The sequence below is a fragment of the Falco cherrug genome, chromosome 7, assembly GCF_023634085.1.
Source record: "Falco cherrug isolate bFalChe1 chromosome 7, bFalChe1.pri, whole genome shotgun sequence".
Classification (NCBI taxonomy): Eukaryota; Metazoa; Chordata; class Aves; order Falconiformes; family Falconidae; genus Falco; species Falco cherrug.
The window spans coordinates 52,619,839-52,647,463 of NC_073703.1; the positions used below are offsets into that span (position 1 = coordinate 52,619,839).

Consider the following 27,625-nt stretch of genomic DNA (forward strand, 5'->3'; position numbering starts at 1 on the left):
TTAGTGAAGGGACAGATGACTGAATATTTGTTTTTACAGCTTCTTACAAATGGATAAGATTGCCAGATCCCTTGGGACCTTTGCAATCCATACATCGTTAATAGCCTATGACTTTATTGCTATTCTTGCTGCCGTCGCATCAGCTGCAAAAATTAGAGGATTCTTCTCAAATGGCCTTGGAGATTGAATAAACAGATAATAAAAGGCCTTTTAAAGATAGAAAAAGGTTGAAACTTGCCAGCAATAAGCTCAGCAAAATTTCTTTTGACATCAGTCCCACAGGTAGTTCTAGGGCAGGACACAGCATTTGCAACTGGTTTGCTGTAGTGTTGGCATGTTTCCTCACCTCTTCATCTCCACTTAGCCTCTGTAAGGAGGATTACTCCATAGTGTTCCTGTGGATAGCTCTAGCACCTGCCCCAGGCACCAGGGCGATAGCTGTACTGTGGTAAGAGGGTGCTGAGCAATCCCCTGACACCCATCAGGGCACATCCTCCAACCCTTGGTGGCCTGGCACGCACCATGATAATGATAAAGGGAGGTGATATCCACAGATACATGCTGTGCAAGGATCAGCCTGCTGTATGGTCTCTGTGCCAAACGCGTGCCTTGCACTCCAGAGCAGACTGCTCCTGAGTTCATAGCTGGGATTTTTCTGATCCTTACTTTGTTCCAAATTCATGTTTTAACATGTTCAGTACCCTGCAGAGAACAAGATTTTGGTTCCACAATGGAAAAAAAAACAAAAAACAAACAAACCAAAAAAACCCCAAACACAAACCCTAAATAGTAACAACATGCTCTTTTTTGGTGAGACTTGTTTTGGGAGAGTAAGCAGAAGGATTACCTAGAAAGGGAAAAAAAATATCCTCTTCTCAGCTGGATCATAAGACCCTGAATACATGGTAGGTGTCATGCGGCAAGATGCTGGAGGAGGTGGCCCTGTAATGAGTGCCAGAAATACAGGAAAGGCTGGAATACAGCTCTGCTGGGCAGAGTTTAAGGTTAAAAGGAGTATCTACCACTTTATCTTCCAAACAAAATTAGGAATTTTCCAAAGTCTGGTGTATGGATTAACTCTGTTTAGGTAGTTTTTTCCTGGGTAAAAGCATGTAGAAAGCCTCATCAGCTTGGCCACTCAGTTACAGGTGTTGCAGCTCTGAATGCTGGTGAGGGGAATGGAGGTGGTGGCAGACACCCCTGTCATTGCAAAAAGGCAGCCAGGGTCCCTCTGGTAGGAAGCAAACAACGGGGCCCTCATAGGAGCAGCTTCAGAAAAGGCATAGAAATGTGGTTGTCTCACAACACATAGGGTGTGATCAGTAGAGCTGAGAATCTCTGAAGGAATGTGTTCAATGTATTCACCTGAGAAGGAAAAAGTAAGTTATTCTAGGTCAGATGGAAAGCAAAGGGATCAGGACAGAAGTTTTGAAGCACAAACAGGTTGCTAGAGCCAAAGGTAGGAGACTTTACCTGCAGGTATGTAGCAGGAAGGTAAGCTGCAAGCCTTGAGTTTTGTTTTGGGTTTTTTTCACACTTTGCCATCTTCTGTTTTTCTTCTCTCCATCAGGCGGAGACAGCAGCAAATCGTATCTGCAAGGTGCTGGCAGTCAACCAAGAAAATGAACAGCTCATGGAAGACTACGAAAAACTGGCCAGTGATGTAGGTGTTGGTTTCTGGGAGGTGGTAATTGGAAAAGAGTTGCATTTAATGCATAATTAATAACTAATATTGGGGAATGCTGTTGCCCCATGTTCCCCTGGAAAATTGTTTTTTCCCCTTCTAGCTTGAGAAAAATTAAAGATCAAACTTGCTTAAAGGCAAGAGCAATCTACTTTAAAACAGAAAGCTTCCATAGAACAGCTTTGAGTTTTTCAGTTCATTAAGAGCAGCTGCAGAAATGCGAAAATGAAGGAAAAATCAAGCTGGTTTAACTTGCATTCCTCAGGACTATAAAACTTCATAACATCTTTCATGCAAATTGTATGCTGATGTACTGCAAAAGTCAGGAATTGGATCAGAGAGAATGGAAATTAGAGATAATTGAGGAAAGAAATATGCATTTGCTGATAGTTGGAAAGAATCTGTGTAAGATACAAGCTGGAAGCTCATTTGGTTAACTGAGGAGGCTGACAGACTGACAGCTGTGAAACTACAGAAGTGACCAAATGTGGACTGAAGTATGTTTGTGGAAGATAAGTAGGGAGGGGAAGATGGAGAACAGACAGGCAAACATAGTCCAGGAGCCCGGTTTCAGCCTGGTCTGAAAAGCACTGACACTGTAGAGTGCCCACCATTGCATTAGCATTTTGCTGGCTCCCCAGATAGGTTTGGTTTGCTAAGGAGGACTATTCAAAGAGCAACACGGGCTTCAAGGAAGCTACAGTGGGAAAAGTGTAACTGGAGGCAAGAAATTGATTTCTCCTGTCAGACACTTCTGGAGATAATATGACTTACAGCATCCTTTAGTTATTGAACAGTCCAACAAAACTGGAAAGCTTTAGCATAATCTGAGGACCTAGTTTGGTCTTGATTGTGTGGAAGCTATGCCTTGTTGTATTGGCGGTGCTGCAACAAGCAGTACTACTTAGTGTGGTAGGGAATGGGCTGCTCATTAAAAAGCAAATACTTTCAACAAAGTTGGCAAACTTTTCTTTACAAGCCCTGCTGGTGGCAGAATCTTTCTGACAGCAAACATAGAAGTAAGCGGTCCCTAATGAGAGCAGAGCAACACCTGCTGTTCTAACACAATTTCCAGTTCAAGGCTTCTTGTCATTGCTCTTTGCAGCTGCTGGAGTGGATCCGTCGCACCATCCCCTGGCTGGAGAACCGGGCCCCAGAGAACACCATGCAAGCCATGCAGCAGAAACTGGAAGACTTCCGGGACTATCGCCGCCTGCACAAGCCCCCCAAGGTCCAAGAGAAGTGCCAACTTGAGATCAATTTCAACACCCTGCAGACCAAGCTGCGGCTCAGCAACAGGCCAGCCTTCATGCCTTCAGAAGGGAAAATGGTCTCGGTGAGTGGGGGTAACTGCTCGTGTATACCCCAACCATGCCTAAAAAATGGGAGTCCTCTTCTGCCCATGGGTGGGCAGAGCATACGCACCTTCAGAGTGAGCTGCTTTATGGTAGGAACCCTACAGAATATAGTTCAACGAGGCCATAATAAGAGATAATCACATGATCACTGATTCCCTGTATCAAAACCAGACTGTGAGGCTCTTCACAAGTTTCAGCCTGGTCTTCACAAGTTGCATGCCTTTATGAGGAGATGCCTTGGTGCCTCGTTCTTTCTGATTCAGACATGACCGGGTTTTGTTAAAGTTTCACGTGGGGTGTTGCTTAGAGAGGGACTCTTGTGCAGACAGGTATATCCTGACACTGCTAGTCCTGCTTCTCTTAAGTCTGGCATTTTGTCTTTGTCCTGACTGGTCTGCACAACACTGTGAGATGAAAAGCCCACGGCCACTCCCTGCTACCAGCTGGAGCCATGTAGCTCACTGAGTCTAATGCTGATGAACAAATCTCCCCATCTTCTAACATGCCTTTTCTTCTCATGCTCCGGTCTCCAGGATATAAACAATGCCTGGGGTGGCCTAGAGCAGGCTGAAAAGGGCTATGAGGAGTGGTTGTTGAATGAGATCCGGAGGCTAGAGAGGCTGGATCACCTGGCAGAGAAGTTCCGGCAAAAGGCATCCATTCATGAGTCCTGGACAGATGGTAATGCCAACCTACATGCTTCCTGTTGCCTGATACAGTGCTGTCCGTTATGTAGGGAGGCAGAGGTGGATTGTGCATAGGTCCTTCCATGAGATTTTCCTCTCAATAAGGCTATATTTGTTTCTTGTTTTATTAGAAAATAATGTATGAAAAGCTTGATCTCTGTTCTGCTACATCATGCAGCCACGTCAGCATTTCCTAACTAGCAAAGTGATAACTTTGGATAGAACAGAGCTACAAAGCAGAGGAAAAGTTACTGTACAGTAAATGCTGCAGTTGGCCTTTACAGGACTGGCATAGCCCAATTTGCACGTACTGAGATGAGTCCAGTATAAACTGTGACAGCACTGGCTTGAGCTGCACTGTGTGCCCTTCTCTGCGGTTAATGGCAAACTCACACTCTGTGGTTTGAAAGCGAGGACTGTGCATCTCTTGGCCAGCACTCGGGGAGGGTGGCTGGAGTGGTGCAGATACCCTCCTGAGGGTCCTCGGGGCTGCTCGGTGGCAGGGAGCTGGCTTTGGGGGCGTCGGGGCCTGTCCTTCATTCTCCTGTCCTTTGGCTCCCTCCCCAGGTAAGGAAGCAATGCTGCAGCAGAAGGATTATGAAACTGCTACCCTCTCGGAGATAAAGGCCCTGCTGAAGAAACACGAGGCCTTTGAGAGCGACCTGGCTGCACACCAGGACCGCGTGGAACAGATTGCTGCTATTGCACAAGAGCTGAAGTACGGCACCCCAGTGCACATCCTATCCTTGGGGCCAGGGAGGCTTAATCAGCTTTGCCCTCTGCCCTCTGGAGAGCCATAAATCCATCCCCCTACAAAAATGTTGGGAAGTCCCAGTGTTTCCAAACAGTATCTAGGATACTGCTCTTCAGTATCTGCATGCACCAGAAGAGCAGGCCAGAAAACAAATGAATCGTGGGTGCTGGTGAGGGGGCGGCAGAATTATGTTCCCAAGCCAAGTTTCCATCCTCTTGAAGCTCGTTACGCTGCTGTGAACCCTTCCCTCGAGAGTCTGACCTGCCACTGGTGCCTGCTAGGTTTCAGAGTTATAACACTGTCATACTTTTCCAGGAGTAGAAGGGAACAGCAGAGGATAGCAGGCTCTCGGTTTGCTCTGTTTTATCAAAAACATCCTCCTTATTCTATCAGGAAAAAAATCTGCTGATGCTTGAGCCCATCGTGGTCACAGTTGCCACCTTTAGGCCCCTTGCCTCAGGAGTACTGCACCATGTGCGCTTTGGTCAGCACTTGCTCCAGGGCATCCTCAGAGCAGCTCGGCTCCCTCCCTGCTGCCCCCCAGCTTGGAAACCTTCACCTCCACACCTTTTGCTGGAGTGAGGAGTGGCAGGTTACCAGGAGAAATGGGTTCTCATCACAGCAGGAGGTTGATTGCTAGGGATAGCAGGCAGGTAAAGAGCTGGCCTCTGCAGGACAGGGAGGGAGATTTTGAAATTCTGCATGATTCTTGGCAAAAAGTCTAAAGAACTTGGCTTTGACTTTGTTTCCTATTTTAAAAAGATTTATATATCACACTGACCTATCTCAAGTTAGCATCTGGGCCGAGATCAGTACTCTTGGGCTGAAGGACTGTTTTTCTCTGAAAAATCAGGATTATTGGATCAAGATCATTATCTCCTTTAACAACACAGATTTACAGAATCGCTCCCTTGTCCACCGGAGGATTGACCTTGGAACAGGAGGAGGGTTCAAGGCAATCCTCCATGTCAGTAAGATTAAAACCAAGGCTGGCTAGTCAGCAAGCATTAGCTGACCTGCCACTTCCAAAGCAGCTGCAGCTGTAAGAGCGACAGGGAAGGCTGGACCCTAAGCTGCGGGACAGATGATTTCTTCCAAAGTGTAGGAACAGTGGACTCTGCTGTCCTTCCAAAAGTCATCTTCCATCTCGGTAAAGAGGCTGTGCCCTGAAAAACCATGGCTGAGCCCTTTTCTCCCCCAGAGATACACTGCCAGGGAGATGGAGAGGGTCTGGAGGAAGCAACTGCAGCTGCCTGTGCCAGGTGTGTTTGGGGGCACGGCACGTTCCTCTCCCCAGCAGTAGTGGTCCAGCAGGGGTGCATTAAGAGACAAGCTTTCAGAAACAGTTCTTTCATCTGCAGTGCTGGCTCTGCAGCAAAGTAGATCAAGGAACTGATCTGGATTAAAAACCCAGCAAAGAAGTTATTTTTAGCCTAAATCAGTTTCCTGACTAGTTTACCACAAGACTCCACCAACAGTTGTGCCCACGCACCTCAGGAGGGCAATACAATGGTGGGAAGAAACAAGGCTGGAGGAGGCGATAAGAAACGTTTGAACCTGCATTCCTGCTCAAAAAAATGCTCATCGGATGGCCCAGGGTCAGTCACTGACCCAGTAAGTCACTCTTCTTTCTCTTCTGAGGCTGATGATTCCCAGTTCAGCTAGTCTCCCTCTGCCTGCAGGTTTCTTCCTCTTTGACCATGTGCAGAACCAAGAGCACAAAGCTGTACAAGTCCACAAGCTTCAGGTTACCCCTGTGCTCTCCTTTCCCCAGACATATTCTTACCAGCCTGTCTTCCATGAGTGTCAGCCTATAGGCAGCAAAGCACCCCCTGTCAGGCATGTAGGAGAGAAACCTACACTGTAATTCTGGGATTGTCCTAAAGAAATTAATGGATTGTATAATTTAGCTATTCCTTGCCACCCATATTATGCAACTCTTAGAACAATCTTAAGCAGTTTCTTTGCATTCATAATAAAATTTTTGCTGCCCATTCTCGTGTACAAGATGCAGGTAGTTAGCCTGCATGATGTCCTTACACAGCGTACAGGGGCATATTGCTCTGCACTTTATCTGTTTATTCCCAGTCTGAGCAAAAGTCTGTACTCCCTTCCCCCAGTGCAAAGTTATTCCGGTCAGGCAGCCAGCACCAGTGTTTGTAAGGCCTTAGGTTGTGGTTGTTTTTCTTCTGTTCTGTTCTGTTTGATGTACCATAACGTACAGCGTCTCCAGAACTGGATACTGTTGTCATCCTGGCTCACTTTACTTGCAGAGACCACGAGCTCTTTGTCTGAATCTGTCCTCAAGGCTGATAAAGATTTCTAATGGGTTTCTCCTCCCAAAGGTCTTTTTTTAATGACTTATCCTTTTTTTCCCTGCCCCTTACAGTGAGCTGGACTATTATGACTCTCCAAGTGTTAATGCCAGGTGCCAGAAGATCTGTGATCAGTGGGATAATCTGGGTGCCCTAACCCAGAAACGTAGAGAAGCCTTAGAGGTGAGACATGTTACCAGTTGGACCTTTGGGATTACGTGGGAAGGTCATTTGTGGGAAGCAAGCTGTGGTGGGCACAAGCAACGAATTTCAGCTCTTTTGTGCACTCCTATAACATCCCAGACTGTAAATGGGGGCTACATTTCAGTATATTTAGCCTGCTTTTCCCCTTCCAGCCCAATTATGGTGTCATTTGTTTGCTCAGACTATTTCTGATAGTTTTCTATCTAGATATCTAGATATGCTCAGATTTATTTCTACCTGTCTGTGATTTTAATTTTGTTCTGCTTGAAAATACTGCCCTTGTTTTGTTTTATTTCAAAGGACCTGAGATTCTTCCCTCTGAGGGAAAAATCCAGCCTGTGTGTAAGCGTTTAACAGCAGAGACACTTTTACTGTAGTGCCATCCTGGGAGCACCAAGGAGGTCTGAAAGGAAGGAGCAGCTCAGCCAGCCCACCTATCTATGTGATTATTCTTCTCTAACCATTTCTCCTGAATTTCTTTCTTTTTTGGTGCGTACCCAGAGGACAGAGAAGCTACTGGAAACAATTGACCAGTTGTACCTGGAATATGCCAAACGAGCTGCCCCTTTCAATAACTGGATGGAAGGGGCCATGGAGGACCTGCAGGACACATTCATTGTTCACACCATTGAGGAGATCCAGGTACAGAGCAGTCATTTGCACCGGTTAGGCTGGAATAAAGAGAAGTTGGGGGTCTCCTGGTTTCCTAGTGGTGCCAGATTTGTAGGTCATGTTTTGGTGCTTCTGGTCTAGTGAGTGAGCCTTAGCAAGAGAAACAAAAATTGTTATGTTTTTCCTTGATTTCCTGGGAAAACCTGGATCTGAATGGGTATGAAACATATTAAGACCATCCTAGCTGGACACAAAGAACTGAAAGTAGGTTTTTTCAGTGTAAGTCCAGTCTTATTAATGAAAGCCTGAAAATTAGAGAATCTTTTAGGGTCCTGTGTGGTTTTTTTAACCCACATGAGCAGAACTTAGTGTTGCTCACAGGTTCTGCAGGTCAGTTTTCCCATGTAATGTCATGTCCATGTAATTTGGTCCTAAGTGATAGGAAGTACTGTGAGGGCAGGTGTTGAGCTGGCAGCTGGGTTTCGGTGCTGAACACAAGAAAAATCAGAATTGTCCACTTTGGTGGTGGATTACCATTTGAAGTGAAAGACTTCCTGCCTTCTGCAAGACAACAGAGACAGTATTTCAGTTTTCCCCCTTCTGAAAGTGTGTTATGAAAGCAACTTGAGGTATCTACCGGTGATTTTCAGGCCTCTGAGAGCAGGAGTTACTCTTCCCTGGGTTGCACTGGGGACTTCTATTTCTCTTGCTTGATGGGCTCATGAAAAGAATCCAAGTTAACTCTTGGCAGAAATGGCGGACAGCAACGTGGCCATCAGCGCGGCGGTGAATGGGACACCCAACAGGACACCATGCAGGCAGCGGGGGCAGAGGGGTGGTGAAATAGCCCTAGCTTGGTATCAACACTGTTAGTGAGCTGCTACTTGTTTCTTCTACCCTTCCCTCCTGAACAAAGGCGTTCGTTAAGCCTTTCATAATGCAGAACAAATCTGAACAGCATTTAAGCACTTCCATCATCCCTTTGTGCAGTATCTTTCCCAGGCCCCCAGACTTGCATTACATCTCGATGGCCACCGCAGCAGCTGCAAAGTAATGAGTCACCGTGTAAGGAAGCACTTTTACAAAAAGTAGTTACAGCGTGTGTGTTGTAAGAGAGTGGTCAGCCATGCGGTTTACTTTCATTCCCTCTTTTGTCCACACTGTTCCCTCAGTTATCCCTGCACACACCTCTCTGTCCCCCATTGGTTTTGCTGCCTCTTTCCCCGTGTTTGCTTCCCTAGTCTTGATCTTCCAGGCTTCTGGGACGAAGTACCTTAAAGGCTTGTAGAAGCAGTGGGAGATGAGCCAGGACCAACTGGCTTGTCAGCTGTCCACAAACCACCAGCAAGCATGCCCCCACCGTCAGTCCTTGGAGCACAGGCTGGGCACCACGGCAAGACGGGGAACAGAAAGGGCCTGTTGTGTTCAGGGAGAAGGAGCTGTTTTTCAGGAGCAGCTGGAGCATATGTTGCCTGCGCAAGTTTGCTGTTGGCTGGAAGACCTTCACCTAGTTCTAACTGGCTCTGATCAGACTGAATCTGACTCTTATTATTCTTCTGGGGTTATCTTAGGTGTAGAAGTAGCGGATACCTAGTGGGACAAGAAAAGCGTGGCACATTTACACTAGTTTCACTAGTGTAAAGTGACTGCTTTATAGGAAGTGCTAGTAGTCAGATCTTCCCAAAGGGGCTGATGGACAGTCCCTGAGCAGTGTTGGAGAAAGAGTCCCCCCCTAAATTATGAGCTGGAATTATTCCACCGTTTTTTGGGATGTGATCTGTCATTGGTCAACATGGGACAGAAGCAGAGCAAAAATGAGACTTCACATCATTTAACTACTTGAAACAGCCTGTTTAGTGATGCTGGGAGAACATGAAAAGTGTATTAGAGTAGCCTGCTTTGTATCCTGGGAATATCTAAGCTTTTGCAGTCACTTCTGCAGGGATACATTTACTGAAGAGGCTATTCAGTAACTAATGCTCTTAACTGTCCCTTTGCTGCTGCCTTCCTTCTGCAGGGATTAACCACAGCCCATGAACAGTTCAAAGCCACTTTGCCAGATGCCGACAAGGAGCGACAGGCCATCCTGGGAATCCACAATGAAGTCTCAAAGATTGTCCAGACATACCATGTCAACATGGCAGGAACGAATCCTTACACTACGATCACCCCACATGAGATCAATGGCAAATGGGAACATGTGAGTTCTTTCCAACCTTGCAAGTTAGTGTGGAAGAATGCTGCTGCTTAACTACTGGGGGCCCCAGGAAGTATATTATTTACCCTTCCGTTACCCTCTCGTGCTTACTGCTGAGCCTTTTTTTTTTTTTCCCCATTTGTTTTCAGCTCAATTGCCACATACTTGGAAAATGGAAGATATATTTCATATAAATGTGTAAGGGGTGTCAGACCCTTTTTACTTGCTATTTTTATAATGAAAGATGCTAAATTAAAAGCTTTGAGGCTTTCAGTCCTCAGTTGACCTGACAAGCAAGTATGATATGTGAGTCAGTATCCTTTTTCACCATTCAGCCCTTCAGATGTTTTATCTCTACAGCCTTCTGTGGCTGTAAGCTTAGAAGAGCAGCTGCTCTCCCTACCAGCCGTGCTGATGGTTCTTACTACCAAACAAGATCACCAAAGTGAGGTCTGGACAGGGTCCTGCAGTTCAGTTACACGAACCACCAAAACCCACCAAAATAGTAGTGAATGGAAGATGCTTCTCGTCTTCCATGGCCTGAGATGAGTTGGCAGCATGCATCCTACAGCAGATAGGATTTGCATTCCATGAGCCTTCCCACTGTGTCCTAAGCAGTATGACTGCTTGTTTTCAGTGCAAACACCACTCCTCCCTTCCTCGCAGCAATTTCTGCGTTTACTATATATGTGCCTTTGTATGTATAAACTGCATACTTTGTTACTCTTTGCTGTAGGTGCGGCAACTAGTTCCCAGGAGGGATCAAGCCCTGATGGAAGAACATGCTCGCCAGCAGCAAAATGAACGACTCCGTAAACAATTTGGTGCACAAGCCAATGTCATTGGACCCTGGATCCAGACAAAGATGGAGGTAGTGCTTTGCTGATTTTGAAAGAGTCTTGTTTTCTTCTGTGATCTTCGCTGATATTCTTATTCTTGGTCTTTCCTGACCACTGGCACAGTCATTCTTCCTTCAGGTTACAGCAAGAGAAACTTCAATAGAAAATATGGAGAATCCCAAGATTGACACTAGTTACTAAAGTGCTTGTACTTTTCTTCCCTGAACTCTTTAGTACAGGAATAAAAAACATCACTTAAAACGGTTGTGTTTATATGCAGCAAGTTAAAACCCTAAATCAAAGGCATGTTTTGTGTAACTGCTTTCACAGCAGTGGTCTTGATACACATGACAAAATAAATACAATTAGCATATCAAACATATATAGAGGAGACATTTTAAAGGGAGATCTTCTCTCTCTAGGTAATATTTGAGTTGAAGTAATTGCAATTGATGAAGTGGAAAAATATGAAGCTGTAACTGATGGCAGGAGCTGTAAAGAAGAGGGCAATTACAGAAATATGTCTGTATGAAGGGACTAAGTGGCAGACAGTACATCAGAAAAAGATCTGGCTTGGTACATTACCAGCTTGTGGACTGCAGTTTCCTTTTCTTTTGTATCCTTGTATTAGACACATCTCATGTGACTCACCTCACTTGGAAAATGTTCAGCTCTATTAAAATTTTTGCTGACACTTGTCTTGACTCATTTAAAGTAACTGCTCCATGAGATATTTTTTTTTCTTTTTTTTAATCATCATCCTGTGTGAGTGTGAAATAGCTGCAATAAATGTCCAGCATGTTGAAGCTTGTCCTTCCAATGGGGTCTAACTCCTTTGGCTTTGCTAATGCAGGAGATTGGACGCATTTCAATAGAGATGCATGGGACCCTGGAGGACCAGCTCAATCACCTGCGGCAGTATGAGAAAAGCATTGTGAATTACAAACCAAAGATTGACCAGCTGGAAGGAGACCATCAACAGATCCAGGAAGCGCTCATCTTTGACAACAAGCACACCAACTACACCATGGAGGTAAATGTTTTGGCAGCAGATCAGCCAGCCTCATCTGCTGTGGCCAGCTAGCATCAGCCACACCTAGCTCTAGCAATGTGTTCTGGTTTAGGAAAATTGAGAGCTTGACAGTGTGGCCAAGCATGAAACAGCATGTTGCTGAATTTCTTTTTTGCCTTGCTGTACTTCATGCCAACCCAGTCCAATATATTTCCAAATATAGACAACAGACATAATCTGAATGAGATCAGCAGTATTGCTTGAAAATTGGCCGGTCTCATTTCTTCTGCCACCCAATTGTGGCAACCTATTAGCTGGGATTAGAAAGACCAAGGGAGTGCTGGTGATTTTGAGCTGCCACAGCCTGGTAGAAGGAAAAAGTCCAACAAAAGCTTTTTAAAATTGGAGTCTGGCTTTCTGAGGTTTCTTGGAAGCAATTGGAGTTCAACATGAGTCCAGCAGAACACAGACGGGCTTTGAAACTTGTCTTTTGGTTTCTGGCCAACTCTCCATTAAGCAACAGCACAGGCAGTGGAGCACCAATGTCTTCCAAGGACTGTGGTTTGTTTATTTTCTTAGTAAGGAGAGTTTTCTGACCAACTAAGACCCAGAAGCACTGGGTTTGATTCTCATTTGTGTTGAAGGCTCTCAATGTGTTGCTCTGACAAGACAAAGGAACTTTGCAATAGGACCAAGGCTTTCTTAAGATCAGGAAATGGCCTCTTTTTTTCAGTCAGAATTCAGATTTTAAACGTCTGGTTGGTTCACACTGCAGATGAGAAGGAAGCTTTTGTGAGCAAATGGACGACTTCTGCCTTGGCCACCAGGATCATTTAATTTGAAACAAGTAGCACATTAGATCCACTGGCCTCAGAGGCAGAAGTGGTACTTTTTTAATTTAAAAATTGTCCTGTTCTCTTTTTCCAGCATATCCGGGTGGGCTGGGAGCAGTTACTAACAACAATTGCTAGAACCATCAACGAAGTGGAAAACCAGATTCTGACCCGTGATGCCAAAGGAATCAGCCAGGAACAGATGAACGAGTTCCGGGCTTCTTTCAACCATTTTGACAGGGTAAGTCAGTGCTGACTGCAGCTTGGTAAGCTACGAGCTTCCATGTAGACTGCACAATGCAATAAAAAGTAAATAGTCACTGTGATAAAACTAGATCAACAGAAGCTATTTCATCCTTAAAAACACCACTCCTGTGGAGCAGTCATTCCTGTGAAGACTGCTAATGGATCATCAGGCTGGCAGAAGTGTATCTTCACAGGAAACTGCAAAATTTCTTGATAAAGCCTAAAGCATGGAAAAGTTTGAAGGCTTATTTAGGGAATCAAACTTCTACCCCATCTTCCCAAGAGAGAGATTATTATCTTGATTTATAAAATTCTTTGGAGCAGCTATCCTCCACTCTGACATACCATCATATAAATGTGTATTGAAGAAACAAATATTGCTCTTGTATGGAGCAAACAGGAGAGTCTATACACACCATGGCATTGCATGACATAGATAAACCCCTGATGTAAAGCCTGCCTTGCCTTACTTGGAAACACATGCCAAGGCGTTAAGTCATGCAGTAAGAAAGGAATTCGAATTCCTTAAAGGAAATTTTCCTCCCTTCAATTTGCCAGCCTGTCTGCAGCTGTTCCTTCTACAACCCAAGTCACAAAGGTGTCATGCAGGGAAGCAGAGACAGCAGCCCAGGCTTGAAACTGGCTCCATTATCAACCCCTCAATGTTGTCTGGAAAGCCGTGAGCAGCCTGCAGAGATACTAAGTCAGTGATGCAAATATAGGTTGCTCTCCACCACTTGCTACGCCAGCCAGAGTGTGTGAAAGGTCTCCATAGAACAGGGCTGCAGTCTGCCCTCAGAGACTGGCAACACTTTCAGATTGCTGAACACTGGCTGTTTCAGCCCTTCTCTAGCTGCCTAACAAAAACCATTGGCTTCTTTTCTTAGCAGAGGAACCCATAAAGCCCTATAGATTTTATATTTTGACCTTCATATCATTTGCCCCTTGCTCCACACCAGTCTGTATGATAACATATAGAGAACATGGGTTTCCCATCTTCAGCTGTGTTTTGATTTACGAAGGCTTAATGCTGACCTCAAAAGCTGATTTTTTTTGAGGAAGGTTGCTTGGAATTGGCCCCACCATCCTGTCTTGTAGCTTCCTTGATCTGGCCAGAGATGATGGTGGCAGGCAGAGCCTCTTCAGTGCTTGGGGGCTGTCCTGAGCTAAAATTCTGCAGGGTGGATGGGGAGTCTCAGTTCGCGTGGTAGCTCACGTATAGTTTGATGGGTACATCCAGACACTGGGGGATGTGGGGAATGAGCAAAGGGAAGAGCAGCTGCCAAGCTGTGTAGTGCTGTGCTGTACAGCAGTGCTGTTTGCAGAGCTGAGCACTTGAAATAGCTTTGCCAGTCAAAGCTTCGGCTCATGTGCAGGTCTCACAAATACAGCCATAACACTGCTCCCCTGAGCTTCAGCTGTTTTTCCTTGTCTGTTCCTGGGATGCCCTGACAGCTAAGCTTCCCTGGGCGTGTTTCCAAACATACCTGCCCTCACCTACTCCTTTAGTGGGACTTTTGACTAGAAGATTAAGGCAATGCTTCTCACTGCCTCTGCCTGCTTACCTGCACTCCGGGTTACTAGTCAAACACAGGGCTTCTGACACTATGGATAACAAGTGGTGACACAAGTAATTCACTCGGGAGATGGAGATCTTGAGGCTTCTGAGTATCAACTGGTTTTGTCATTCAAATGCTCTCAAGATGTGATGAGCTCTGTGAGGAGGAGCTGTTCCAAGAGCATTTTTAGCACATCCTGAAATGTCATTGTGATATCTAATGTTGTGCACTTTTTTTATTTTTCTTCCCTGTCTTTCTATCTGCATGTCATTCTTCCTCTCCCTCTCTCCTCACCCACTGCATGGTGCACCTGTTTGTTGTCCTTTCACCTCCCTTTTATCTCCTCTTTGTCCCCCTTCCTTCTGCCCCACACCATCACCCCACTGGCACTGCATGTCCTGCTGCCTGGCGCACACCGCATAACCAGGACCACTCCGGCACACTTGGCCCTGAGGAATTCAAAGCCTGTCTCATCAGCTTGGGTTACGATATTGGAAACGATGCACAGGTACTGAATGCTAGTGGTGAACACAGCCAGATATTAAACTGTGAAAAAATAACAGTTTTTCCTTTCTTTTCTTGTTTGTCTTAATCCATCTGTCATTGCTGTTCTTGTATTTGACTATATATACATCACTCTTCTATACTACTTCCTCTTTAAATGTACTTTGATATCTATTCCTTCTTAATTCCCTAATTGTTTGTCTTGGGAAAATTCCTTTTATGTCTGGAAATTATTCCATTTACTTCTGTGTCACTTCACACTCCCTTTTTTGTCCATCCCTCAATCTGTTTTGCTTGGTATATTCATTCCTTTTTTTCATCGTCAATATGTTCCTTGTGTATAAACTATTCCATGTCCAAAATCACCTTTGCTTCTTCTTGGTTTCACAAACTACCTCTCCTCTGTTGTTTTTCATTGTCTGTAAATCCTTCCTTCCCTCTCTTCCCTCCTGAAACTCATTCTTTGTAATATCTCATGTGGGTTCATTTCTCCCTGGACTGGTCTCCCTTTTTTGTCTTGGCTTTTTCCATCTTTCCATCTTTCCATCTTTTCATCATTCCCTGTAGAAGAAGACTGGTATGATGGATTGTGAAGATTTCCGAGCCTGCCTTATCTCCATGGGTTACAATATGGTAATGTAGAGCCCTCTGTCACTCCTGTTCAAAGTGATTCTTGTAGACATCTTCAAAATTAAAGGGAGAATGTGTAGTGAATCAAGGTAAATACAGCCTTATTTTCCAGAATTATCAGCAATGGATGTTTAATCTAGAGTAGTTGTACATGTAAAATTCTTGTCTCACAGCAGTAGTTGAAAGTAAAAAAAATGGAAATAATTGTCTAATTCCTGTGTATTTCAAATAAGCACTACATTTATCGAAGTGAGTAGCTACAAGTGGAAGAAATGGTAAACTTCCTTATATTAGTTCCTGCACTCTGCACAGTGCACACAGCCTCCCCAGCCCCAAGTATCAGTTGAACTCATCTAGAAATACACATGACCTGATTTCTGAATACACTCAAATGCTGCTCCTCTCATTCCTACTATTTATTTCACATCTCTCTTCCTGTACATATAAGTTCGAGTTCTAGTCATCCTCCCCATAGCTTTTCCCTCTCCAGAGTACTTGCATAGTCAGAACGGTAACATGTGGCACCTTCAGAGGCACAATAAGTAATAGAAAGAGCTTCACCAACGACTGATGCTCATCAAGGGGCAGGAAAAGAGTAGTGCAGAAATATTCAGCTGTACTCAGAGTATCTTTGCTCCTGCTGTCAGGCAAAGCAGTGTTTATTCATCTTACTCATCAGCCCAGTATAAATACAGACTCTTTAGTGTAGAGTGCCAAGCTGCAGTAACATTTGATTAGATACCTTAATTACTCTTGAAGGTATACTGTTCTAGATGTGTTAAAGAGCCTGTTCCCAGGAGAAGATTCAGCTCTGCTCTCTCTTCCTCTTTACCTGGGGAGGAAAGAGTCCCAAAGATGAGAATAGATGATCTTCCATTTATATGCAAAAAAAAAAAAAAATGCAGAAAATTACACTACAGAGTTTTGACTTATGTAGCGAACTCCTCTGTAGGATCTTCCCTGTAAAGGCTACTTCCCTGTGCCACTCCAGGTATGCAAGTCCTTCTTTCCAAAGCCTGTCTAGTTAAGATGAACCAGATACTATTAAAGACCCCAGAGACATTTCTTCTGGGAGCTTCTGTTCTGGCAGCTGAATAGAACTGTGGAAGTTTTCTTTTAGTAAATGAAAAATAAAAGGATTTGAGGAATGCAGACCTTCAAATACTGCTACAGACATCTAGGACAACATATATTACACAGAAATTTGCATGATTCCCTGAATTCTGTGTGATACTGTTTCCTGATAGGAGCATTGTCCTAGAGTTGGATGGAGATGGATGTTATCCTAGGGCACAGCTGTGACTTTTACTCCAAAGGGCAAATGAGTGGGAAACATTTGTACACAACAGCAAGCTGAAAAAGAATATCCTGCTTAAGAAAACAGAGGAAAAAAAAGTGGTTTCTATTTGGCTTTGTTTTTCTAGCTGTGAGATGCACTGCTGAACAGTTTCTCCTCACTTTCATAGCACTGCTGCCAAAATGTCCAGGCTTACATGACTCTCTTGTTCTCCAGGGAGAGGCAGAGTTTGCCCGCATCATGAGTATCGTTGATCCTAACCGTTTGGGTGTAGTGACGTTCCAGGCCTTCATTGACTTCATGTCCCGGGAAACAGCAGATACAGATACCGCTGACCAGGTTATGGCTTCCTTCAAGATCCTGGCTGGAGATAAGGTCAGGCTCCACACCTTCCTTACCTGCATCTGCATTGCTCCTGCTTTTCTTTTTCTATCTTGTCACTGAGAGAAAGTGTTGAGGGAAGCACCCTCTAGCATGGAGGGTATTTTCACACCACCATTGTGCAGTGCTGGAGGAGTGCAAGGCTTAAGTGTGGGTTAATGAGCAGCCTTGCCAAGGCACTTGAAAGTCCTCTTCAGTTGTCAGTCAGAACTTTGCTCCCCACTCTTGCTTTAAAAAGTTAATTAAGAGCTTGGTTGCATTTTGTCATTTTAAAATGTATGAAAAAATTCAACAGATGGTTCTTGATTAGTCTTGAAAAACTATTAATTACTGATGGCTGTAAACTTGAGATGACCTTTCTCAGATATAGATGTGTCACTATCAGTTGTTACATAACCAATAGTAGATTTTCATTGAGGATATCTGTATCTGCAAGAGATCATCTTTTAAGCACAGAAATTGGATGATGCTAAAAGTATTAACTTTTTAAAATTTGCATCATCAGTGGAACCAGCTGATAAAAATTGTCATCTTATTTTTCTTATATAACAGTCCCTACTAATCTTTTATGCAATTGAACAAACATCTTCATGTAATGTTAATATATCTCTATATTTGCTAATGATTTTTTTCATCTCACTTTAAATGTCAGATACCATTTCTGAAATTGTAATGAGTTACCATTAAATCCAGTACTGGTTTCCATGTTTCACTAATAAATCTTTTCAAAATCATTACTGTAGAAAACCACGATACTGGTCCTTTAGTCTTTACAGTCCTATTGTCTTTCAAGGCATGAAAATTCCACATTATTTAGATAAGCTAATCGCTGAATAAATAGGTACTTTTGGATGCAGTATTGCTTATTAACTCGTTTACTCTGTACAGTACGTTAAATATAATTGTCAGTGTTTAATATGCTTTAGTGACTGTAACATGAATCAGACAGTACTTCATTATGAAGAAAAATACCTCTTACTCACTCCAGTCATTAAACTGAAAGGCGCTGGGGGGGAGTCACGGAGGAGGGAAGGAGATGGTGTGAAACCTGAAGCATTGTTCAGACAGACTGCAAATGCCCATGAGTCAGTCAGCTAAAGACAACATACTGGTTAGCAAACAGGCAGCTACTGTTACCTGCCGCATGGAGAGAAGCCAAGCTAGCCCAGTGAGTCTCCAGAAGCTGAATTTACATAAGAAGTTTTGCTTGCTTATTAAAAACGTCTGCTGTGAAAGGCAGGGATTGTTGGGGGACCTGCAGAAGCAATACAGAGTGTTTGCTTGTCTGCTGCCTGCGCTGGTGCTACCAGCCAGAGCTAGTGGGGATGGCTCCTTTCCCTGCTCTGAAGAGAGGGATCGGCAGCTCCCAGGTTTCTGTGTCCTGCCATTTGCTTTCACCCAATTACCTCCACAGGAAGGCACAGTCTTACACCAACAACTTGCCTTACTTACCTCTAGGTCTTTGCTTTAGGTGTGCTGGCATCTCTCCTGCAAAAACAATCTTTTTCTGTTGTAAAAATCGTTTTCTTGTCCAAACAGTGGGCAGTGACTGCATTTCCTCCCAAGGTGTATGCACAGAGCTCCCCACGTGGGTGTACACTGCTAGTCTAGTTGTTGGGTCCCGGCCCCGATTGCTGTCTGGAGGGGCAGGGGGTGGTTGTCGCTCTGAGGAAGGTCAGTTTTCTGAAAGTAACAATCACCTTATTGTTTGTCCTCTTTGCAGAACTACATCACTGTGGATGAATTACGGCGGGAACTGCCTCCTGATCAGGCTGAATATTGCATTGCTAGAATGGCACCCTACAATGGCCGTGATGCTGTACCTGGTGCCCTGGACTACATGTCCTTCTCCACGGCACTCTATGGCGAAAGTGACCTTTAACTTTTTTCTGTCCCACCACACGCTCCCTCCCCTCTCCCCTGTCCCACACGCCCTTCTTTCTCTTTGCAAAGCAGCCTCTGCTCCGCTCTTTTTTGTGTTTCCCTGTTTTGCTTCAGATAACAGATCACATTTTTAAGTGGGGGGGAGGACATTGACATGGCACCACCTACCTTGCCCTTGAAATGACAGTTTACAAAATTATTTTGTGCAAAAAAGTTACATTTTAAAAAGAACAGACATATTTTATTATAGAAAAAGGTATTTTTCACCACCAGATTGAAACTTAAAAAGAAAATGTTAAAATACTGCACCAGATATTTTTTGTTGTGACATAGGAAGTCAAGCACAATGTTACATTCCATCCTTTCCAAAAAGAACCAAACAACAACAAAATACCACTTGTTCTGTTAACTTTTGCATTTGCATATGTCTCTTATCACGGGAGGGGGGAAGGCACACAAGTGCATGTGTTTGCTGGTTCACTCATTTCATGAAAATATTTTATGATAAACTTTTGAAATTGCTGTGTTTTCTAGGGAAAAAATAATGTACACAGCTCATGTTTTCATATTTAATTAAAAAATACAATATGCCTCCTATGTTTATCAGTGCACAACTTTTTTTGTTGCTGCGAGTTGTCTGGTTTCACAACATGAAGCTTGAGAGTTGATAACTTTGATATTGCTTGTCACAAACCATATTAAAAATTTCTTGTGATAACAACTCCAGACTTCATTCATTTGTATAGTAAAATTGTTTAATCCTACTTAGTTAAAACAACAAACATGATGAAGAGAATCCAAAGTTAATGGCTTTTTAACTGTAGTTACAATACTTTTAAAGGTATACTTCCCTCCCTCTTAACGTTTTCATTCTTGTTGAATGATGTTGCAATTTTCACAGCTTTATGACCACTTTAATGGGTTGGGTAATTTTTCACCATCCCTGATACACCCACATGTCTAAGAACAATAGTCTTCTTATTGCTTAAAAACCAGCACAGAATTGGTTAGTAGACCTGTGAGATCAGACAGCCACTGTACCTTGAACTACCTATGAAAAACTCATCCACTGTTCCATGCTCAGCATTGAGTATCTCACCGCTTTTGATATCATGTCTTCCAACTATAAATTCTTCCAGAGACCAGGATCATATTTGTATTGGACATTCAGAAGAAACCAGCCTTTGGGACCTTTAACAAGTCATAAAGTATACACACACATGCATGTGCCTGAAAATCAGCAAGGGGAAGCAGCTAATCCTTTCCCAGCCATCTGGGCATTTCCTGTCATTCCACAACTTTAAGAAACATGGAGTTAGGAGCAAAAAAACTGCATTACTGCTTCATGACACGTTTCTAGTGAGTGTTTTTTAGGTAAAACTACATACTGCCATCTCTGGTCCCAAAGGCAGTTTCTGTTTTGAAGTAACAACTGCAGGAGCACCATGCACAGGTTCACCAGCAACCCCTGCAGCCCTCAGGAGCGTTGCTGTTGCCCTCTGTTCTCCAGGGCAGAGCTACGTCCTGAGGAAGGCATTGTACGTGTTGGGTTGGGGGGTCAGCACAGCTTTCTGGTTTATTCTGACCTTGAGTAGAACAAAATAAAAATCACAGCGGTGTGATGGTGTTATCCCAAATCTGGGTTCTTCACCCCGTGTGCAAGAGCTGATCCACACACAGAGTCTTGGGTGCTAGGTGGTAAATCCACAAAGCTAGCACTCCTCTGAACACATAGTCAAACTTCTTACACACTTGGGCAATAGTTCACAGTTACATTTAATCACACTTAATTTTCATTGGTTCTTTCGAGCCTTGTCTCCATTTAAAGGTATAGCATTTTTCTTTTCATCTGCATGTTCTGTGGGGAAGAGGGCTTTGTGAGGGGGCCCTCTTTGCTCCAGGGTGGATCTTTTATTATGTTAATAGGATTGTTGACACATAGTTCAAATTGTTTAGTGTTGTTAACCATTTGGTTCTCCTTGAGCTTATTTTCTTGTGTCCCAGCTTGACATATTTATGGTTCCTTCCCCCAAGGCCATGTTTTGTTATCTAAGGATTTAACTAACATCCTCCCTCTTTCAAATGCTTGGTTTTTTCGCTGCAGATATTTACATTTTCACCCTCTCTTTTTTAAAGTAAATGGTTCTTACATCACAATGATGTATCCCAACCTGACAGTATCCGCATACTGTATTTGGAAGGGGGGATGCCAATGCCTCCTACAAGGCTTCCTCCAGGAGACACCAAGATCTGTGTTCTCCTGTAGGCTGGGTAATGTGTTCACAGAGGGTACACAGCTTCATACGTACAGTACACTGCTTCATACATAGACAAGGCCAGACTGTACTTGCTGTCATTTGTCTCCAAATGTTGAAGCAGAGGCAGTTCATGTAAGTTACCGGTAACTGCATTGTTAACGAGTGCTGTGGTTGAGCTGAAGCAGAGTTTCCTGTGCTGTGACCCATGACACCGAGAAGCCTGGAGGTGCGCTCGGAGTTGGTCAATACATAATGTAGGGACTTGCAGCCACGTCAGTATTTAATCCACTTGCAAGCTTCCCCGTAGGCCCACTTTCAGCTACATCGCTAGTATGTTGCTGCAAATGGGACTCTCCTCTTCAAGAATAGTGCCGATTTCATTGCCACATTCTAATGTGCATAATAGATCATCTGTTTGAAAACTAAAACAGCAGAGGTGGTGATGACAGGCATGAGCTGATAATCTACATTGATGTTTGCCTCACAGTAGCCATTGCCCTTGATTTGATAACCAACCCTGTTTCCTCAGCCTCAGTAGCTGCCCTGTCCTGTGTTTGCAAAACAAAAAACTTTTACTGGGCTGTAGTTGTGTTGCATGCTGTGACCACACAAAACCCCAGCTGGTTTTATGAGAGAGAAAGCAAGTAGCTTATCCCTGCCCATGCCACAAATTGGTGTCAGTGTGGGAGATCCAGCCTTGCTAATGTTGCTCCACTGGCACCACAGCACCACATCCTTTGAAGCCGATGTGTCAACAGCACCAGAAGGGCCTCACCTGTGTGAGTGCTTCTGAGTGAATAAAGTTCAAAATATTGGCAACAGGTGTTCCTAAAATTTTAGGCACACTTACTGGTATTTATTCTGCTTAGGTGGCACAGCCTTTGACAAACTGGTTAGAGCTTGTGTGACCTTGTCTGTTTTTCTGGGCTGTAGACAAAGCCTCCTCATTCCCAGCCCATCTGAGGGGAAGCAAATAGGATGCTGCAAGACATTCACCTCCCTCATATGCAGCACAAGGTGCATCTTGCAATCACGTGGCCTTACAGTCTCTGGCAGTTGGCATGCTGAAATTTGAAAGCAGCTTTTGGTATTAGGTTCATGGTTTTGCAGCTAATATGCCATGCCATTCTTTAGCCAAGTCCTGACATCAGCCTTGATGAAATTTGTTTCTGGAAGCAGCTGCTTGCAGTTCAGTGACTGCCCCTTCAGGACAGAAGAAGCAGACAGTCTGCTTCAAGCTCACATCTCCCATTCAAGGGTAAACTCTTTTCATCAGTCTGCCATACTCACTATTTTCAGGCACAAAAACCTGAAACAATGCTTTCCCAAGAAATTAACCATGTTCCTTTCATCGCTGTTGATACCTTTGGCTGCTGAGGTCTCAGTACCTGCCCCAGCATAACTATCTGGCAGTACAGGGGCAAAAAACACATCAGTGCTCAGACAACATGGGTCTGTCTTCCCTGCCAGAATGTCAACTGCCTTTCTAAAAGCCTCTCAAATCTATCTTGTGACTGTTGAATGTCTTCAGTGCTGCCAGCATCTGTTTTTGGAGTGAAGGAGCAGAGCCAGCAGTACAAGAAAACAATGAAAGGAAACAGATCTGCAACCTTGACTAAACTTGGTTTCAAAGTAGTATTCATACATCCACAGACAATCCATCCAGCTGAATCAGACTGACTGGTTTTATCAGAGAAATAATGGAGAGGGCAAGGAATAAAGAAAGGGTGACTGTAACGGCTGGGAAAAGGAACAGCTCAAACTAAAATAATTTTATTAAGAAAACAGAATGCAGGTATGATTTTCAGACCACAAGATTATTGGTACAACATTACTTGCACTACAGATGCTGGGGTAGGACAGATTTTTTCCACCCGTGGCAGCGAAGTACTAAGAAAGCTTAATCCTGTTGAATTAATCAAACTGCAGAGGTGACTGGCTACTGAAAGAGTTGCTACTGTGTAAACCCTTACAATCCATTGCATTAGCTCTAAGCTGCTGGGAAAGTCCTAGCATGATAAACAAAGTCTAGGGCATATCCCGAGACAAACAGGTAATCAGAACACTCCCCAGCATGCACCGAGAAAACATGTTCAGTGCCACAGTCAGTAGAGAAGTCAGCCATTGCAAAGAATAAAGTTAGACAATCTCATACAGGAAAGGATGCTCTGTAAGACTATTTTAGGTAGATTAAAGTCTCAGCAATTTAAATCCACTAAAAATGCAAGAGAAAAGTTAATCTTTCCTATATTCTGAGGAGTTACAGCCACTATAGACACTCACCAATAAGATATTAAAATGGATTCCCCCCCCCCGTGTTTGGACTCCACATAACAGTCAGGAAAGAGTTGCAATTTGAGTCAAGATGGCTAACAAATATTGCAATACACCCACATCAATTAGTTGTCAACAGCTCACCTGTCACAGCATCTGTTATGGGTCACAGGTTCTCCCACTTGTCTCAGCTACATCAGGCACCAGTTTTTGGAGTCCAACTCAGTCAGCCTTACACGGGGCACCAATTGTTGCAGCACAAACAAACTAGTAGGCTACAACAAGGCTTTTACCTTTGGTCAGATTCTACTGTCCAGGCTGTTTCTCCTTCCTCCAGAAGACAGACCACACTACTCCCACCCCTCCTCCACCCAACCACCTCTCCCACCCTCCTCGGTGCTATTTAAGCACTTAGCAGGAACGAGCTACAGCAGCACATCGTCCATGTCAATCAACCCACTGCCTTCGAGGCGAGGCCACAGCTGCATGTTATCAATGCTAATCAACCCACTGTATTCCTCTACAAGGAAAGCTTCTCAGGTTTGTTCTCTGATTTCTGGGACACACATGCACAAAAATATGTTGGTAAAAACTGCACTACATCCCATCTCTGTCTTATCTCTTCTTAGCAACTTTATTTACACCTTCTTGTTATTAGTCAGTAGTTCACATCCTGTGACCTAGCAAGCATTCAAGCAAAATATTGTGAAGGACCTCTAGCTAGCACAATACCTCAGTGACCCTGATCCTCCTACTGTCTGGAAAAGCATAATCTCTCACGACTGCTGTAGGAAGCACACAGTGTTATTGCCACTGTGCAGATGAAGGTGGCACATGGAGAAAAAGGGCTAGATGCCACTAGAAGGTTGAAATGCAAATCCTGAATTTACAATTGCAATCCAAACGGTCTCTGTTCAGCTGCTGCCCCAGTCTGGAGGTAGTGTTCACTAGGCTTTTCCCTGTTACACCTAAGCCTTCTCTGCACACCTACATTTCTGCTTCGGGGCAGGCCTGGAATGGGCCATTGAAACAACCAGCTACCTGGACCCTGGTGACAGTCCCCATCAGGGCCCAAGCATTTCCCTTGCAAACACCCCACATCACTGGGGGCTGCAAACCTTACCCCGTGTACAAATAGCAGTACGGAACAGCAAGACTGGCTGCTTTCTTTGCAAAGCCCCTTGGTGGGTTTGTCACCCATTTGCTCTGTAAGAGCCTAATTGCCTAAAATACCTTCACATAAGGAGAGTAACACAAGTTCAGGGCTTCATCCCTCCTCAGGGGATCCCAACCTCCCAACACTGCACCCTAACCAGCAGGACACCTAATAGGCTGGGCCAGGGAGCATCTCTCCAGCCTCCCTCCGTCTGTCTCTGTGAAAAAAAGAGTAAGCACCCAAGGAACAGGAAAGAAAACCTAAAAACAAGGACTACTTTAAACTGCAGAGTTAAGAAAGCACTTTATACCTTCTTTATTATTAAGCACATTCAAACATTACACCATCACTTTAATGAAGAAATTCTCTCCTGCTACTTCTTACTTGAATAATCATAGAGGGCATAATCTCTAATCTGTGGTACTGAACCACAGCATCCTGCTTTCTGCCACAGAGAAAATAAAATGTCTTCTTTGAGGAAGCAAGAAAGCAGTTCATTTATCCCAGCAACAAACAGGTTGTGTTTTTTTAAGTATCCTGATTCCAGCTGAGTGAGTGTTTACATTTGTAGGTGTGCAGTCAGGGCACTAATAGTTCCTAGTGGGCTTTCAGACGGTCTTCTGAGAGATGGATCTTTTTGTGCGACCAAAATAATGAGGAAACTAAAATACAGCTTTATTATGAAAGTTGATTTTGCACACGATAGCTTCCAGAAACACTACCCACACGCTAGAGGCAATGCTGCAGATTCTTCTAATGATATATTTCATGCCTTTTACCACCCATGCAGAGTGTCCACAACCAAGAAAGGAAAAGCAGGACTCCAGCCCGGCTCAGAGACTGCCAGAGAAGCCAGAGCTGCGTTCCATATGCACAGCCACATTCTTCCCCACTGACATGACCCCAGAGGCTGCAGAGATGCAGGATAAAACCAACAAAGCTTTAATTTGGCTTCCAGCATGACTATCTTCATTATTGCCAGCAACTCAAATCCCTATTACTCCTGTACCATTCCAAGACTGCCACCTAAGGAGCTTTTTTCTGCTTCTGAGCTTCCTGTGCAGCAATTCAAGCACACAAGCACACAGAGGCTCTGGTGCTACTCCTATAATAGTCCAGCTCTGCTACCTACACAGAATTTATATAGAAAGACTCACAGGGCTGCCATTTTGAGTGTCTTGGACAGTCTTCTCAAATAAAGATGTAAAACAGCCTTACAACTGGACATTGTATTCAAAGTTTAAGACATACTTGCCCCAGCTACAGCTACCCACTTTTTCTTTTTTAACCACAGGTACCTTTGTTAACCTGTCACATTACTCCATTTTCTTACCGGTAAGTGTTCACATCAGTTGCCTTGCAGCAAAAGCCAACAGCATCCTGGGCTGCGTTAAGTAGAATGTTGCTGGAAGGTCGAAGGGAAGTGATTTCTCAGCACTGGTGAGGCTACACCTGGAGCATTGTGTCCTCTGCTGTGCTCCTCAACACAAAAGAAATACGGGCTTACTGCAGCAAGTCCAGCACAGGGCCACAAAGACGTTTATGGGACTGGAGCATCTCTCATGCAGGGAGAGGCTGGGAGAGCTGGGACTGTTCTGCCTGGTGAAGTCTGAATGTGTATAAATACCTGATGGGAGGGAATTCAAGGGAGGGAGCCAGGCTCTTCTCAGTAGCATACACTGACAATTTGAAATCATGATATTTCATGTGAACACAAGAAAACACTTTTTTACTGTAAGGTTGGTCAGACACTGGATTGCGCTGACCAGAGAGGCTATGGAGCCTCCATCTCTGGAGACATTAAAAAGCTGATCAGACACAGTCCCAGGCAATCTTGGGAGCCTGGACCAGATGATCTCAATGGGTCCCTTCCAACCTAAATGATTGTGTTTATTATGGATGTTGAATGTGTAGGTTATCTGCATCCTAAAGAATACTTAGATGGCAAGAAATTTGAATGATGCCTGAATCTAACATATGATGTCACAGACGTAACTTAGATATTTACTCCAAGCTAAATCAGGAGATCCAGACATAATGCTATCAGACAAGGGGAAAAAATGGGCAAAACAAACTACAGCTGTATTTTAAGCATCCGGACAATTAAGATTTTACCAGCTATGCTATACTGAAGAAACAGGTAACATTTTTTATCTCGATCATCATACTGTGAACTGTCATGAACTACACCGCAGGAACTCCCTAAAATGAGTTCATCTCAGACACTGATAAACCAGAAAGTAGCGTGCTGCTTGTATGTGCATGGAAAAACTGCTGCCTAGCATCTCCGTGCGAGCCACTTTTCCCCACCCAAGGTTTCCCCCTGGTGTCAGCGACAGTAACAGTACTGCGATTTTATCCAAAGCCGGGTAATTCTGGATAGGCAGGGCTGGCCGCAGGGAACTTGTGTTAGCAGAGCTGTAGCTGCTGAGCTGACGGGTAACACCGGATGAACTCTTCGGCCGTGTGCCTTTGCTCGTCCGCTTGTTAAGCCTGATAACCACCTTTTTTTGCTATGTCTTGGTCAAAAGCCACACGCAGTTCAGCACGAAGTACAACGTCTGGGGGACTGCAGCAGGTTGCCAAGGATGCACAGGCACAGCACGGCTTCCTTGGGGAAGAAGCGTGGTTTATTCCAGAGGGCTCCACGCCAAGCGCTGGCTCCCAGCGCGTTCCCGCCCCGCAGCCTGGGCCTGGTGGCGGCAGGCGCGACCTCGGCCTCTCCCTGACCTGGCGGCCTCGGCCCCACAGCTAACCCTGACAGGGCCGCGGCCTGCCACCCCCGCCCCTCTCCTCCCGGCCAGACACCGCTCCCCGGGAGCCCTCATCCCCGCAGCGCCCGCTCCAGCTGAGAGCGGCCAGGCCAGGCCAGGCCCGGCGCCACCCGGCCGCCCGCAGCGCCTACAGCTCCCGGCGCGCGCGGGGCGGGGCGGGGCTGCGCG

The 27,625-nt window shown here is 44.6% G+C and overlaps 1 protein-coding gene across 5 annotated transcripts in view; it reads left to right on the forward strand.

Moving 5' to 3' along the window:
- Window positions 1–19,716, forward strand: part of ACTN1 (actinin alpha 1) — a 91,073-nt gene extending 71,357 nt beyond the window's left edge. For 2 of the 5 annotated variants that reach the window (XM_055715953.1, XM_055715951.1), the window contains exons 9-21: window positions 1,571–1,663; window positions 2,790–3,020; window positions 3,576–3,723; window positions 4,296–4,446; window positions 6,872–6,980; window positions 7,503–7,643; window positions 9,631–9,813; window positions 10,547–10,681; window positions 11,503–11,682; window positions 12,589–12,735; window positions 14,727–14,807; window positions 16,947–17,105; window positions 18,835–19,716. In XM_055715953.1, the coding sequence (XP_055571928.1) occupies window positions 1,571–1,663; window positions 2,790–3,020; window positions 3,576–3,723; window positions 4,296–4,446; window positions 6,872–6,980; window positions 7,503–7,643; window positions 9,631–9,813; window positions 10,547–10,681; window positions 11,503–11,682; window positions 12,589–12,735; window positions 14,727–14,807; window positions 16,947–17,105; window positions 18,835–18,993 (1,917 nt within the window). In that variant the 3' untranslated portion in view covers window positions 18,994–19,716. Of the gene's footprint in view, window positions 1–1,570; window positions 1,664–2,789; window positions 3,021–3,575; window positions 3,724–4,295; window positions 4,447–6,871; window positions 6,981–7,502; window positions 7,644–9,630; window positions 9,814–10,546; window positions 10,682–11,502; window positions 11,683–12,588; window positions 12,736–14,726; window positions 14,808–15,370; window positions 15,437–16,946; window positions 17,106–18,834 lie in introns of all 5 variants that reach the window. The other 3 variants (XM_055715954.1, XM_055715952.1, XM_055715950.1) reach the window with 2 other exon arrangements.
- Window positions 19,717–27,625: the final 7,909 nt, after the last annotated feature.